General features: G+C 42.6%; 1 protein-coding gene across 3 annotated transcripts in view; it reads left to right on the top strand.

Annotated features, from left to right (window-relative positions):
• LOC134009858 (RAS guanyl-releasing protein 2) overlaps positions 1–17,281 on the top strand; it is an 87,075-nt gene that overhangs the window by 62,538 nt on the left and 7,256 nt on the right. For 2 of the 3 annotated variants that reach the window (XM_062449599.1, XM_062449600.1), the window contains exons 13-15: positions 267–382; positions 531–672; positions 16,405–16,441. In XM_062449599.1, the coding sequence (XP_062305583.1) occupies positions 267–382; positions 531–672; positions 16,405–16,441 (295 nt within the window). Of the gene's footprint in view, positions 1–266; positions 383–530; positions 673–15,241; positions 15,367–16,404; positions 16,442–17,281 lie in introns of those variants that run through there. The other variant, XM_062449601.1, reaches the window with a different exon arrangement.

Below are 17,281 nucleotides of genomic sequence, written 5' to 3'. Positions count from 1 at the left end.
AAGTCAGTGCCTAAAGAATAAAAGATTTTCCCCCTGGAACTGAGGCAGCAGGGGAGAATACAATGAACTGTATTACTTCCACTAACCCTAACACCAACCTTACATTTATGCATTTAACCTTAATCTTGACCTTTACCTTGACGCTGACCAAATTTGAAGGGAAAACAGAGGGTAGTTGTGCAGTAGTTATCTTCTCAATTGCCTTTAGAACTTGTAGTAACCCTGTCTATGTAGTGATTGGTTGGTATGTGTTGCTATGATTACAGTCAGTCTTCAAGAACTTTGATACAGATGGAGATGGCCACATCTCTAGAGAAGAGTTTGAGATAATCAGGAACAACTTCCCATACCTCAGCAAGTTTGGAGAACTGGACAAGAACCAGTGAGGATAATTGCGTGACAAATGACAAATGAAATGTCAATGTTAAAAAAAGATACATATACATATACTTTCCCGCCCTCTGTCCTACGGGTCTAATTTTGCTTTTCCCTCCCACTTTCTCCCTTGCATTCTTTTCAACTCTTCTCAGGGATGGGAAGATCAGTCGAGAAGAGATGATTGACTATTTCATGAAGGCCAGCTCCTTGCTCAACTGTAAGATGGGGTTCATACACACCTTCAATGAGACCACGTATGTCAAGCCCACCTTCTGCGAGCACTGTGCTGGCTTTGTGAGTATACAGGTCCTACAAAAGTAACTCAAATAATTTATTTATGCAATCAGTCTGAAAATATGTACATAGCAACTCTAACATTATAGTTTTGTAGGGGGTTTTATATTTGCCAAACAACCAAAACTATTCCCCATGGTTTAAAGGAAGAGGGGTAAACTGAACAGTGTATTAACATTTCAATGTGTAATTTGGTTAAAACCGAATGATGCCAATACCAATTGAATTGCAGTTATTTGACTCTATGGGTTCAATCAGAGCAAGAATGGTCGAAGTAAGTTGAATGACATAATTAAATAAATAAATTACAAGGCAAACATGTTACACATTGAAGGTTTAAACTCCTACCTACTCTACCTTAATTATTGTAAATTAGAGAGAGTAAGAGGTAAGTTAGAAGTCAGAGCTGAGGAGTAGGCCTCAGGAGATCAAGAATCTAAAGAACAATGCTTCACAATTCCCTTTATACCCAACTATTATATGTAGAACCACCAATCAGTAGAGACTCTGTCCAGAAACTCCATATTTAAGCATATGAGAGGTGGGGGCAGGGTGACACCAAGCCTTACAGTTTTATTTAAACTTTTAGATACAGTAGATTAATAGATTAATAACAACATTCAATTTTACTAACCTCCATGTTGCTATATAGACCAGGGGGGTGTTCAATCAACGTTGCCAGGGCCGGAGTGGGGCCACTTTTCAGCCCGGGAGTTTCAGGCCCTGTTTGTATACCAAACAGGGCCGGATGCAGCCTGCTTTGACTGTGGGTGCAGTGAACTTTTCTGGGGGGTATCATGATTACAGAAAGGGATTGTATTATTTTTTATATTGATACCATTTTTGAGACTGCTTAACGATCCGAGTGTTAATCAGGCACGGAGCCAGACGTTGTAAACATTCGGAGCTTTGCCCCAACCTAGGACGTATGGGTCTGATGTGATGCAAGATAGGCACTTCTACACTTAATGCGAGCGCGCAAAGCCATTATTTGAGCGCAAAATACTTTTTTGAGCTTTATGTAAAATAAACAGACGTTTTTCAATTGGTAAAACCTTGTCTTGTGATGCCATCACTCCGGCCCTGCTCCCATCCATCCTCCATGACGCGTATCGTTACGGTAGGGCCGCCCGTCCCAGCTATCGGTAGCCGATCTGGGAAAACTTTTAGGAAAAGACGCGCTATGGACCCAACCAACTCTATTTGGGAGGAGAACTCCCTCACATGGTACAACCCCTGCAGAGGCTGAGGTGTCAGAATGCGGAACGTGTGTAGCCTACTTTAACCCTTGTGTTATCTTCGGGTCGTTCTGACCCATCAGTCATTGTGACCCACCGTCGTATTGCGACAACTTTACCGCATACAAAAACAAAGTGAAGCATTTTCTTTTAACCGTTGGGCTGTCTCAGACCCCCCACATTGCGAAGGTTAAAAGAAAATTATTTTTATTTGTTTTTGTATTGGGTAAAATTGGGTAAACACAACGATGGTTCGTTATGAACCTTTGGGTCATGTGACCCGAAGGCAGCACGAGGGTTAAGAGAAGATAGACTAACGTGACAAATGTCAAAAAATAAATAAATCCTCGACCGGCCCAAAAGTGAAGCAGCCCACCGGCCCAAAAGTGAAACTGACTGTTTTCATTCGTACATTGTAGTGTCTGAAACTGTTCTCACTGTAATCATAGGCCTATATTATGAACAGGAGGTTGAGAATAATAGCAAAAAAGAATGTGGCATCAAGTGAAAATTCAATTTGGATGTAGGCGATGTATGAATTCAAAACACTGCAGAAGGGCATTTTTCGGACTTCTTGTGTTGAACAAAATTAATACATTACTTCAAAATAACTTTAGCACACATTTCTTAACTGATAAATGCTGAGTTTTAAATTAAAAGGGAAAGGTGACCATGACTAAAATGGGGATTAACTGAAATAGTGTTTTTGCACAGATCCAGCACAGACTTCCATCGCAGATCTGACAACATAGAAGGTGACCCAAAGTGTGGCACACTTTGCTTGGCAGAATATTCATTTAAAATCGCTTAGCATGACAAAGAATATGTAATTTTATATATTACACATTCATTTAATCAAAATGTGATTATTACTATTCTGCCTGACAGTGTATGGATAGCTGCCCCCGGTACATAGGCTACTTGTACATTTAAGCTATGGAAAGATTTCCATATTCATCAAATGCCCTACCAGAGAAGGAAACACCTTGGATCACTGCTACTCTACAATCAGCAAAGCATACCATGCGGTCCCCCGAGCAGCACTGGGTCACTCTGACCACGCCATGGTCCACCTGATTCCTGCATACAGGCAGAAGCTAAAGCGCTGTAAGCCTGCTGTGAGGACATCAAAACAGTGGACCAGTGAAGCTATGGAGGATCTGCGGGCGTGCTTGGACTGCACTGACTGGGACATGTTCACGACTGCTACCAATAGTCTGGATGAGCTCACAGAGGCTGTGACATCATACATCAGCTTCTGTGAGGACTGCTGTATACCAACACGCACCAGGGTAAGCTACAATAACGACAAACCCTGGTTTACAGCTAAACTCAGAAGGTCGAGGTCAGAGAAAGAGGCCGCGTTTAGGAGTGGGGACAAAGACAGTTTCAAGGAGTCGAAGAACAGGTTTAGCAAGGCGGTGAGGGAGGCTAAACGACTGTACTCAGAGAGACTAAAACACCAATTCTCTGCAAACGACTCTGCTTCTGTCTGGAGAGGGCTTAGGCAGATTACCAACTACAAGCCCAGAGCCCCCCACTCCACTAACGACTCCCGCCTGGCCAACGACCTGAATGAGTTCTACTGCAGATTTGAAAGACAATTGGACAGTCCTGAACTACCCCTTCCCACCCAGGAGGCCTCCCACCTCCCCCCCTCTACAGTGACGACTCTCTCCATTCAGGAGGGTGAAGTTAACAGACTTTTCAAGAGGCAGAATCCCCGCAAAGCAGCTGGGCCGGACTCTGTCTCTCCAGCCACCCTCAAGCACTGCGCTGACCAGCTGTCTCCGGTGTTTACCTACATCTTTAACACCTCCCTTGAGACATGCCATGTGCCAGCCTGTCTCAAGTCCTACACCATCATCCCTGTGCCCAAAAAGCCAAGGCCAACAGGACATAATGACTACAGACCCGTCGCCCTGACCTCTGTGGTAATGAAGTCTTTCGAGCGCCTGGTGCTGGCACACCTTAAATCCATCACTGACCCTCTACTGGACCCCCTGCAGTTTGCCTACAGAGCCAACAGGTCTGTGGACGATGCAGTTAACATGGCCCTCCACTTCACCCTACAGCAGGGTGGGAATGCACCACGCCGACAGCTGCAAATGCCTCAGTCCTCTGATTGAGGCAGGAGCACAGGCGGGGGAGGGAGAGAGGACAAAAGGCTCGATACAGAGACCAAGAGAGGGAGAGCGTACCTGGCACAAGCAGAGGTCGGTGCCAGACTTCTGAGTTTTGATACTTGGTAGGATCCAAGGCGCGGAGCAACGTTTTTGTGTTTGATGGAAATTTTTGTTTTGCTTCCTGACCTGTTTTTGGTAAATAAACCAGTTTCATTCGTTTGAACCCAGTTTAGCCTGCTCTGTCCGGTTTTTATGCACTGCCCTACACCCCGCATCGTGGTCTAGCCTCTCATGATACCACAGCAGGAATCAGATGGACCATGGTATGGTCAGAGTGACCCAGTGCTGCACGAGGGACGGCGTGGTAGGCTCTACTGACTGTAGTGTAGCAGTGATCCAGAGTGTTCTCTTCTCTGGTTGGGCATTTGATGAATTGTCTGTATTTAGGGAGTTCGTGGCTGAGATTACCTTTGTTCAAGTCGCCGAGTACGATAACAAGGGAATCCGGGTTTGCTCGCTCCACACTCAGAATCTGGTCGGCGAGCATGCGTTGGGCCTCTTTAACCTGTGGACCCGGTGCCATGTAAACGCCGACCAAAATGAGTGACGTAAATTCTCGTGGCGAGTAAAAAGGTTTACAGTTTATAAAAAATGATTCCAGATCCGGAGAACAATGTTGCAGAATCACTGTCACATCTACACACCAGCCACTGTTGATGTAGAAACAAATACCACCGCCTTTGGTTTTGCCGGAGAGTGAAATGTCCCGGTCAGCTCTCACGAGTTGAAAGCCTGCCAGATGTAATGCAGTGTCCGGGATCAAATCGCACAGCCATGTCTCCGTGAAGCACAAAACCGAAGATGAAAGAAAGTCTCAGTTTTTCACCATCAGTAGCTGAAGTTTGTCCATTTTATTGCACAGTGAACGTACGTTGGAGAGGAAAAAACTTGGAAGCACTGTTCGGATTCCACGTCTGCGAAGCCGAACTAACACTCCCGCTCGCTTTCCCCTTCTACGGCGTTTCACTGCATGAGCAAAGCCTAGCGCGGCACTGGCTAGAATTCCCACTAAATCTGCCGCTGGAAGCAGAAAAGTGGGAAACAAATCCACAGGAGTTGTAGTCCTGATGTTTAGAAGTACTTCTCTTGTTAGAGAACCCCGGAAATCTTGGCAGAACACTGAATTAACAGACAAAACAAGACAAAACAGAGCGCACCTAGCAACTGAGGCAGTCATCATCGGCGCCATCTTGGATCGAGATAGGGGACAGTACAAATAAAAAGGTATAAAGTTATCGACCCTTTGTAAAACCACTGAAATGATTTGTTAGGGGGCTATACATGCTATACATGTGGCGGCACCCCTAGTGTCATCACAGGCCTCACTTTGGGAAAGCATGCCCTAGTGGGCATTGTAGGGGAGACTCTAGGGCACAGCATCTAATTTTCTCTTCTGGAAAGAGCACCATTTGGGACACTGTCATGTAGGGGCAGCATAAAGGGCACTTCATAACAGCACAATTTTCCATTGGAAGGAAGGGCAGCCAGTAGGGCACTTGCTCTTGTCTTTGCCACTCTAGAGGGCATTTTAACCCCCCGAGTCTTCCAGTGGGCCTGGATACGCACATGGGGACGGTCTATTGCAGTATTTTGCAGAGTTTTATACTGTTAGGAGTTAGGAGGAGTCCTGTCTGAAGTAAGAAGTTGATTGGGGAAACTTGGGTTCTCAGCTTCCCCTCTTTCTTTCACATCTACCAAAGGTGTGTACTGGTCTTCTGGCTGGTTCATAAAAGTGTTCAAATATTTCCATTTTTACGTTTACATTTAATCATTAAGCAGACACTTATCCAAAGCGACTTACAAGAAAGAGCTTTCCAAAAAGTGCATAGGTCAATGATCATAAACAATTAGATGAAAACATGAAGCATACATTGTGAAACGCAAATAAGTGCCAATGGGTAGAACCAGAAGAGCATGTAGTTAAACAAATCACAATTAAACAACATGATCCTCGAAAGTGCTAGAGTGTACCTGGAGGAAAGAAAGCAACATCAAAATAATTCACAGTGAGTACAAGTAGTTAAATCAGTTACAACTAACCAACAAGTGCAACAAGTCCCTCAATAAGTGTCATTGTGTTCCTGGAGGAGATAAACTAACATATGATCCAACAAGTACCGTTGTACTCCCGGGAACAAGTGCGTCTTTAGCCTTTTCTTGAAGGTGGGGAGACAGTCAGTATCTCTGATGGAGGTGGGGGAGATGATTCCACCATTGGGGGGCCAGACAGGAGGGTGAGCTTGTCATCCATGGTAACCCCAAGGTTCCTGGCAGAGGATGAAGGGGTCAACGTCGCAGATCCCAGGGTGATTGAGAGATCGTGGGAGATGGCGGGTTAGGCCGGGATGATGAGAAGTTCTGTCTTGGCGAGGTTCAGCTGGAAGTGGTGCTTGGTCATCCAGGCGGAGATGTCTGTGAGGCAGGCCTCGATTCTAGCTGAGATCCCCGGATCAGTCGGGGGGAACAACAGGTACAGCTGCGTGTTGTCAGCGTAGCTGTGGTAGGAGAAGCCATGGGAGGTGATGATTGGTCCAAGTGAGGTGGTTTACAGGGAGAAGAGGTGTCCCACAGAGTCCTGACACTTTACCTCCCCAGGAGAACTGGTAGGATCTCCCTGACAGATAGGATGAGATCCACTGAAGTGCAGTGCCAGAGATGCCCATCTCAAAGTCTAGCGAGCCGTGTCAAATGACGCAGATAGGTCCAGCAGAATTAGGACGGATGACCTTGAAGCAGCTCTGGCAGACTGGAGGGCAGTAGTGACTGACAGGCAGTTTCTGTGGAGTGGCCAGTCTTGAATCCTGATTGGTTGGGGTCTAGTAGGTTGTTCTGAGAGAGAAAGTTAGACAGTTGATTAGATACAGCATGTTCAATTGTTTTTGAAAAGAAGGGTAGCAGTGATACTGGTCTGTAGTTCTGGAGGACGGCAGGGTTAAGGGAGGGTTTTTTGAGTAGAGGGGTAACCCGGGCCTGTTTGAAGGCAGAATGGAAGGTGCCAGAAGTAAGAGAAGAGTTAAGGACATGGAGAAGAAAAGTTATGATGGAGGGAGAGATGGATTAGAAGAGAGGAGAGGGGACTGGATCAGGGGGACAGGAGGTGGGGCGATGAGAAAGGATGAGGTCAGAGATCTCTGCCTCGGACAGGGGAAAGAAAGAGTTCAGACATTTAGTTGAGTCAGTCATAGAGGGTGAGTGAGTAGGAAAGATAGGTTCAGGGAACTGACTGCTGATTTGAGGTAGAGTTAATTTTTTTCAGGAAGTAGTGGGTTTTAGTAACAGTTGTGTGAGCAGAAAAGGATTTAAGGAGGGAGTGATACTTATCAAGGTCCAGTCCGTCTTTGGACTTGCACCATATCCCCACAGCTGCCCGAAGGGTGGATCGTTCTTCACGAAGAACATCCGTGAGCCACGGGCAGGAGGGAAAAGATCGTGCAGGCCTGGTTGACAGGGGACAGAGAGTGTCAAGGGACAAAGTTAATGTGGATATCAGGGTGTTGGTGGCAGTGTCGGTGGGGTGCGTCGTGAACTCGTCAATGGGAGGAAGGGAGGATGTTACAATGGAGGAGAAATGGGAGGGGGATAGGGAGCGGAGATTGCAGTGGAAAGTTACAAGGGGTGTGGGAGGCAGGAGGAGTTGGAGGGAAAGAGACAGAGAACTGGATAAAGAAGTGATCAGAAATGTGTAGCGGGGTTACAGAGGTTAAGTCACTGATAAAGTTAAGTGTCAGGATGAGGTTGAGCTGTTTTCCTGCCATGTGGGTCGCCGGTGTGTTCAGCAGTTTCAGGTCGAAGGAAGTCAGGAGACATGACGTTGACAGCCTGCGTTCCTTTGAGGTGGGATGTTCAAGTTCCCAAGGATCATCAGCAGGGTTCCGTCATCCGGGAGGACGCTGAGGAGCATGTCCAGCTCCTCCACAAAGTCAGCTAGCGGACCTGGAGAGAGGACAACTAAGAATGCTTTGATAGGATCAGTTAGCATCACATAATGGTGTTCAAATTATTTGGCAGTGACAGAGAGTGGGGTGTGGATGTGTATTTAAGATGCGGAGAAAGGAGCAAACCTTTCCCACTACCTCGCCCGATTGTAAATGGCCCTGTTGAGCGAGCCACAGCTATCAACGACCCGCGAGCATATCTAAACAAAGCCGAGTCTCGACACGTCACAAGCAGTGGTGTAGTGGTAAAATTAGAGGTGGGTAAACTATGAATTTTATTATTTATTTATTTACAGGGTCGTCAAGTTTGGAGTGAGATTCCTGGAGATCCCCCCCGCGTCTATTTTGCTTAACCCTCGTGCTGCCTTTGGGTCACATGACCCAAAGGTTCATAACGAACCATCGTTGTGTTTACCCAATTTTACCCAATACAAAAACAAATTAAAATAATTTTCTTTTAACCTTTGCAATGTGGGGGGTCTGAGACAGCCCAACGGTTAAAAGAAAATGCTTCACTTTGTCTTTGTATGCGGTAAATCTGTCGCAATACGACGGTGGGTCACAATGACTGATGGGTCAGAATGACCCGAAGATAACACAAGGGTTAACGAACGTACGGTCGCCGAAAAACTACACACATTGACCGTGAGACACGCATTTCAGCCCCTTCACAGAGGCTTGAGAACCCTGTTTATTTATTGGGTGTGCTCAAGCCTTCGGCGAGAGCACAACCTTTGTTCTCTCACATATATATTATTTATTGTTTATTGTTTATTTTCGCCCCCCTAAAACTCAGTCAATATTTGGCCTACATACACAACGGCGGTGTCAAAAGGTTCGTCTTGGTAGCGATTGCGTTGCTTCTATTGGAATTTACGTTCCGTTGCATGGTTTGGGCTTAAGTTAAGTTTTTGTGGCGAAAAGTGAAGCTAACGGTGGCTAATTTGCTAGCCACAGTCACTGACGTTACTAACGTCACTACGTCACTAACGTCACGAAAACACGCGTGACTAACTGTAGCAGAACATTCGTTTCGCATCTGTTAACTTGGGGGATAGCTAGGCTAACTATAGCTTTACTGCAAGGCAGCTGCAGGAACGCCACAAGCAAAGAGGCCAGGGTGATAACTATTTACTCATTTTACTTTGTGATATGACACACAATTGTGATGTGTAATGTACATTCGTTTTGCATCTGTTAACTTGGGGGATAGCTAGGCTAACTATAGCTTTACTGCAAGGCAGCTGCAGGAACGCCACAAGCAAAGAGGCCAGGGTGATAACTATTTACTCATTTTACTTTGTGATATGACACACAATTGTGATGTGTAATGTACAATATAAGCTGATATTATTAAGGAAGTACATCTACTTTCGGAAACAGTAGTCTACTATTTCACTGAAATATTAGCATCATGACATTAGACTGTGTTGCCCGGCCAACACATACTACAGTGGTCTATGATGTATCTGTTTTCAATCGTTAAAATAAACATTCCTCACATATACATTTTCGTTGTAGGATTTATTATGACATTAGATTACAAGTAAACAATTTGTGGGTGAAATTATCATTACCTGTGGTTTCAATCCAGTGTATCACTGCAACGCTGTAGCCTACGCGAGACACTACAAAAACATTTACACAGCTGTAGGAAGTCAAACGGCGACAGAACATGTTCGGCACTCCCCTTACTTAAATCAAAAGTCTATCTAACTACTAACCTGAACTTCATTGCCACAGCCTAAACTTTGTCAATCTGTTCATGAAAATAATTAATTTCAGCCTAAACCGTACAACGGAACGTTAAATCCAATTCAACCAACGCAATCGCTACCAAGACGAACACAGCAGTAGTCTAGTCTGTACTACTACTGTACCGTAGTAGTACAATTTACCGGGGCAGCTTCTCCACACAGGGCTATATCGCATTTTGCGTTGTTACTGACAATGATCGCTACCAGTGAGCTTTTTATGAATGAGCGATTTTCCACTAAATAAATGTCAAGCTTATTTATGTTTTGGGGGGCATATTTTCAGTTAGCAGATGGTACTGTTTGAATCGCGATTCCATCTTCTACTGCCGGGTAACGTCGTAGAATAATCTTCAAAGGGGGTTCTTTATTAATGAATGAATGCAATGAGTAGGCTAAATGCATGAAAATATCACGAGAAGGGAAAAACTTAAAAGGACGTTTAAGTCATAGAGATTAGGTCAATTTGTACACCGGTCTGCCAAATGTATTCGTTTTGATTCAACGATGAGGCTGCCTCTTGCCTCTTGGGGAAATAAGACATCCATTTCATTCTACACTTCACTCGTATTTTCAGTTATAAATGAGCAGCAAAAAAAAATGCTTTTAAATCTATGTCATCTTTATAAATAATAAGTATGCATTTTTATATAAAATACAGAAATATCAGTTGTAAAAATGTCATTAAAAAACGGACCCCTGTCCAACCGACGCAAGCAAGCACACCCTACAATTTCCCCAGAAATTGTACCCTCTCTAGTTTATTATTATGTTTCATTAGGCCTATTTTGATGGAACCGGTAAGGTTGGCTTGTATCTGCATCATCGTATTTGAAAGCGATGTTGTGCGAACCAAAACAACGTTTACAAACGTGAATTGATTTTACTCATCTGTGGGAGTGGGAGCACTCGATGGTCTCTTAAAAAATCGCCTGATATCCATGGCTAATTAATCCATTCCGAACAGGTAGACTAATCCACAACGTGTATGTGTGTACATCCTTCGTGGATCCTGATTGGTGTCGCCGCCGCAGCCTGAAATAATTCAGACTAATAAACGCCATTTCCGCAATTTAGAGGTGGGTAAACGCTATTTCCAAATTTCGGGAGGTGCGTAAACGGCGTTTACGTGCGTTTAGCCCCCACTACATCCCTGGTCACAAGTACCTGAAACTACTAGATCCCGTTCTGCTCAACCCACAAAACTAAGTTACTTAAGCACAATAAATGGAAACATACTCTGGCTACTTACAGTTAGATGACATACGCAAAGTTCACTCAGCAAAAACACTATGCGCTCTGGCTGACTAGGGGTGCCTGTTGCTATTTATCCAGATACTAACAACGACCCGTGAGCATATCTAAACAAAGCCGAGTCTCAACACGTCACAAGTACCCGAAACTACTAGATATTGTTCTGTACATCTTTGTACAGTTACAAAATATAGTTGAATCATTGTTTTATAATGTTAGCTTACTGTAGATACCACGAGTAACTTGGTTATCTTTCAGAAAGAAGGAGTGGTTACAAGAATCAAGTTTAATCAACATTAAAACAAACTATCAAACATTTCACAAATATTCCTCTAATAATTCTCCACCTTCTACTCTTGTTGTAAAGATGATGTCTTGAAGAACTTTCCTTAAAGTTCTGGCAAGATATGTTCTTTCTTCGAATTCCAGCCACAAATGGAGAGGACAAATGGTTGCTGGGGACGTGTTGTCTCAAGCAAGCCCTTTGAAGTTTCCTTGGAGAGATAAGAGGGCATCACATGCAGAGTGGGGAGGTCCCCCCCCTCAACTCTATGGTTCCTTTGCATCGGCATTTGATGGGTAATCGGCATACTGAGGGTATCAAGAAGGCTGATTAGGTTTGACTGATGTAGTTGGTTGAGACTCTACAGGTGTGACCGGATGTCGGCTCTGTGTGATCTGGTTGAACTTGCTGCACTGGTCAGGGAAGCACAGTAGATTACTTGTCTCTGAAGACCCCTGCAGCTGGTGGGGTAAATGCCCTTATCTGTCATAATTGGTTTGAACTTGTCTGCTTAGTTTAGACCTTATCTTATATCAATTAACCAATGGCTTTTGAAAACAGTTACATTTACATAATTTCCAAACTTGTTTATTTACATGAGTACGTTCTTTGGAGATAAAGTAAACATTAATTCATGCTGGGTCATATTGTGAGGAAAAAAGTCTGCACTTATGTTTCCAAAGACGTACAGAACAAAAGAGACAGCTTTGCAACACAGCTAAATTCAGCTAGACTGTTGGCCTGACACGGAGCAGGCTAGTTCAATGGTGTAAGTTACCTTGATAACTTAGTTAGGACACCAATAAGACACAGTAATGGAACCTAACTCTCGCTGAAATTAGTGAGAATGATCTAAATAACAATGACTATAGAGGCAAGACAATACAAGACTGTAGAGGCTTGTTGTGATGTCTCTCACCCATTCTTCACTTCACCCACTGGTTGGCCATGTTGAAAAAAAACACACCCACTTACATTATGGAGTTCAATGGCCCATCAGTGACTGGAGTTTATCTTGGTAATACAGTGTTGTTTAGATTTTTCTCTTTAGATAACTTGCTCATATAAAATATAATGTATACACACAAAATAATGGTACTGCTATTTACAGTAAGCTCAGCTGGTTGATTTGTTTTCTGTGTAGTTTGAATGTACATGACATATTGTATGCATTGCTTGAGGGCATTATAAAAGACTAGTTGGAGGAAGTTAGGGCTACTACTACTCGTGGGAGTCAAATGGACTGAAGTTACTTAGATATTTATTTTTTATGCTTTATTTGATTGTGACGGTTTAAGACAGACAGGAAAGGGGGAATGTCCCCGTACTTACTGTAAGTCGCTCTGGATAAGAGCGTCTGCTAAATGACTAAATGTAAATGTAAAGGCAAGGGAGAGTGGGGATGACATGCAGTAAATGGCCAGGGCTGGAATTGAACCTGGGCCGCTGCGTTAAGGCCTTATGGTACGTGTTCTACACGACGAGCCACCGGGACACCCCCATGTTTTGAGTTGAACAGTAAAGATTTTGTGCTTTGAGTAGATTTGTGCTTTGAGTAGATACAGTATTTGATGCTAGAATAATACAATGACAGAACCTGTAAATTGGTTTAAGAGACAATACAGCAAAACTGAACAGAATTGTGAGAGTAGGCAGGGCAGGGCATGGCAGAGCAGAATCCTAGACTTCAGTGATGTCATATACAGAACTTCTTAAATCTGAAGAAACTGGACTTGGTCTACCACAGTGCCATCCGTTTTGTTACCGGAGCCCCATATAATACCCAACACTGCAACCTCTATACATTAATTGGCTGGCCCTCACCAACTAATTTATAAGTGTATGTTAGGCAAAGCACCTCTGTATCTATGCTCCCTGGTTACTTCATCTTTACCAACACGTATCCTGCGCTCAAGCAGGTACATCTCTCTGGTCACCCCAATAGCCCTCACCTCCTTCGGCCGCCACTCCTTCCAGTTCTCAGCTGCCAATAACTGGAACGAATTACAAAAAAAACTGAAATTCCTCTTCATGCTTTAAAAAAAACGTCTGTCAGAGCAACTGACCGTTCATTGTACGTGTTAGCTGTCCTCCATCATGGGCACATTTGACCCTGCACATAGCCGTGCCTACTTATTTCTGTAATGCCATGGCAGACTTAGCGGACACTCTTATCCAGAGTGACTTACAGTAAGTACAGGGACATTCTCCCAGAGGCAAGTAGGGTGAAGTGCCTTGCCCAAGGACACAACGTCATTTGGCACGACCAGCAACCTTCTGATTAATATCCCGACTCCCTAACCGCCCAGCCATCTGAGCTTGTACCGCATTTTTTTAATTTTTGCTGTCTCTACCTCATTTTGTATTTTGTGCCTTGAATTTTTGTGTAACTATATGTTGTCTTGCACATTTGCGCTTTGTCTTGGCCAGGTCGCCGTTGCAAATGAGAATATGTTCTCAATCGGCTCACCTGGTTAAATAAAGGTTTTATTATTATTATTATTATAGAACACACAATAGCAGAAAGCAATACAATACTCATGTGTAATCATATAAAATACAGTACTGTTTAGCTGACGCTTTCATCCAAAAGACATACTGAGAGGGATTGAACCGGAAAACATCAAGTCAAATGCTCTACCAATGAGCTATATACCTATGGAGGATTATAGGGGCCAAAACGAAATAAATAAATACATAAATAATTGAATGGTTAAATACTTGGATAAATAAATAATTATACAACACAAAGCTTAAATAAATAACAAATTATATAATTTAATGCCTAATTGACATACAACATATATACATTACAAATTAAATGAGACACAAAATATATAAATGTTACATGTATTTGTGTATATATATATATTTACGTTTTCATGTGTTCACATTTATTTATTTATACTTACATTTATTTATTTATTTATATTTACATTTATCCACGATGTAACTTGCTGCAGCAAAATAAATCTGTCGTCCCCCGTCACCAAGTCAGGGGGCGGGTTAAAGCCTCTGGTTGGTGAATGAACAGTATTACACACCAGGCAGGCTCAACCAGTCGATCAAGCTCTCTTCGATCTAGAGGGATCCTCTATCGTCTCACTCTGCTAGGGGTGTGCGATACTGCAAAATGTGGTATCGATCCGATACCAAGGAGTAAATACAGGGCCAGTATTGCCAATACCGATACTTTTTACTTAGAAAAGCAGTGTATCTACTTTCGTGTCGTGGAAAGCAATGCCTCATAATTTATGAAGTGAATGCATCATCAATATGAACATTTGAATGAAAATTTGAATTTTCATGATCATTGAATGATTTTTCCTTAATTAATTGTTCATAATTATGATCATAATAAAACACAGGACAAAGAGTTTTGTCAAAAATACTGTTAGTGTGTGCCGGTGAGTCGTGTTACTGCACGTACATGCCGGCAACAACTCACACTGTGTGTCACAGCCTAGCAGGGGAAGGGCAAAGTGAGCTTGAGCGAAGTTAGACAGTGTTTGCACAACCACTATGATATAAAGGGAGTTGTGTACTGAATGTAGAGAACAGAAATTGAAACTTATGTATCGATCTTATCACTCCAGTATCAATCAATAGGCTACTGATACCAACGTTGGTATCGATACTATCGGCCTTGAGATAGATTCGCCCACCCCTATGCTGTACCATCTCGCCGAAGATCGTGAACACATTTTCATTGATGTCTGTGTCAGTCAGGGCCGATATCATTGATATAATTTCAGCGAAGCTCTCAATGTGATGTAAAAAAAAAAAAGTGAATTGGCAGTTGCCTCTATCTCTTCAGCTTCCTCCAGAATTTTGACCACTGTAGCATCAGAGCCTGTTTAATTTAATATTAGACATTCTCTGGTAGCATGCAATATTTTATTCATTGAATCCACACTAGGTGCTGCCATCTTGAATTAGTCAAAAGCAGTTGAATCAAGTTGAACCACCAATCAGAGGCTTTAACCCGCCCCCTGACTTGGTGACGGGGACGACAGATTTATTTTGCTGCAGCAAGTTTCACCGTGGATAAATGTAAGTATAAATAAATAAATGTAAGTATAAATAAATAAATGTGAACACAGGAAAACATAAATATATATATACACACACAAATACATGTAACATTTATATATTTAGTGTCTCATTTAATTTGTAATATATATATATTTTGTATGTCAATTAGGCATTAAATTATATAATTAGTCATTTATTTAATCTTTGTGTTATATAATTATTTATTTATCCAAGTATTTAACCATTCAATTATTTATTTATGTATTTATTTAGTTTTGGCCCCTATAATCCTCCATATATACCCACCAAAACGACTCTACAATATATTATACAGTACTGTAAACTATAGAATGCAATACAAGACTTTACAATATACATATTCAATACTATACAGTATAGTGTGCAGTACTGTGTCTTGTAAAATATCATAATGGTGTGGTTGCTTCTCTATTAGTGATCTTTTTGATAGTGAATTGATTTAGTTATGGTCCAGAACCTCTGGTTGTATGGCTTCCCACTGTCTGCATAGATGAATGCAACTGTGTGTTTTATCACATTATGCTTGTGTGTGTGCGCTGGTTTTTCTTTGCGTCCAGGGGTCAGGGTATTTTCTGCCTCCTTAGATCTCATGTCTGTCTGTGATCTCCTGGGCAGGTCTTTCATGTCATTGTTCCCCCACTGTGGTCTGTAGAGTCTGCTTGATCTCCCTCCTCCTCCACCCCCTCCCATGTCTCTCTCTATCCATAGTCCGCTCTCCACTGTACCCGTCTCTCCATCCCTCTTTTTCCACCTCTCACCCACTCAGTCTTCCTAGAGCCTACGCATTGAATTTCTCTTATCTCCCTTTTACTGTAACACTCTTTTTTTCTTCTCTCTCATTCTATGTTTAAAACTCTCACTTTGTACCGCTTGCTCTCTCACCCCCGACATATCTTTCAACTTGTGTGTTTCTACACCTTCCTTGTATCCCACCTATTCCAAAAAGTTAATGTTGGATCTTGAATAGTTGTGTACATTAGTAAATCTCTCTCTCTTTTTACTATTTAGATTTGGGGTTTCTACAAACAAGGCTACAAGTGCAAAGGTAAGAGAGATGTCAAATGGACTGCATTTCTATAGCACGTTTTTCTACCTTAGCGGCACTCAAAGCGCTTCACATTTTACCTTTCATTCACACTCACACATACCGACGGCGGCGGAGCTGCCGTGCAAGGCGCTGGCCTGCCCATCTGGAGCAACTTACTGCTTACTTAATTAAAAGGACAAATTACTGTAGTAGTTTATACTTTAGACTTTATTGTCCCCAAGGGGAAATTCCTTTCCACAATTCTTGAATTTTTAATAACTACTCAATCTTAAAACTGAGTATTTGAGAAGGGAAATACCTTTATTAATAGTATTTGGGAGTATCAAATTATGGAATGGAATTACTTATTCTCTGTGTCATCGATTGGAAGCAACTATCACCACGATTGGCTCTGAGTGACTGAAAACACTGCTCTTGCAAATACATACAGCTGCCTAATATAATATCAAAAATATAAATGACTTTAAAAACCCTCTTCAACTGGATATACATGGATCATGTTTAAACATCTGTGCTTAGGGGATCTCCCATTTAACTCTTTGTTACAAGCAAGCTTGTAACAAATTTCACAAGTGCACACGTACACAAAACACACACACATTCACACACAGCATACCAAAAAGCAGTTCTCTCATGTACTCAGACATACATTGTGTGTTTGTCTGAGTGTGAGCTCCTGTCAGAGACCCCAGCCATTCATTTCAATTACCATTGTTACATGCATGCATGCATTTCACCTCAGTCTGGGTGGTAGAGAGTGATGGCCACCAGAGCCATCTCTGCTCATGTAGACATTTTAAATGTGAGAATGAGAGGCGCTTCAAAATCTATACAAGA

The sequence above is a fragment of the Osmerus eperlanus genome, chromosome 23 (genome assembly GCF_963692335.1).
Source record: "Osmerus eperlanus chromosome 23, fOsmEpe2.1, whole genome shotgun sequence".
In the NCBI taxonomy this organism is placed as follows: domain Eukaryota; kingdom Metazoa; phylum Chordata; class Actinopteri; order Osmeriformes; family Osmeridae; genus Osmerus; species Osmerus eperlanus.
Note: the sequence above shows the minus strand (reverse complement) of the source record. Positions and strands in the feature narration are given on the sequence as shown.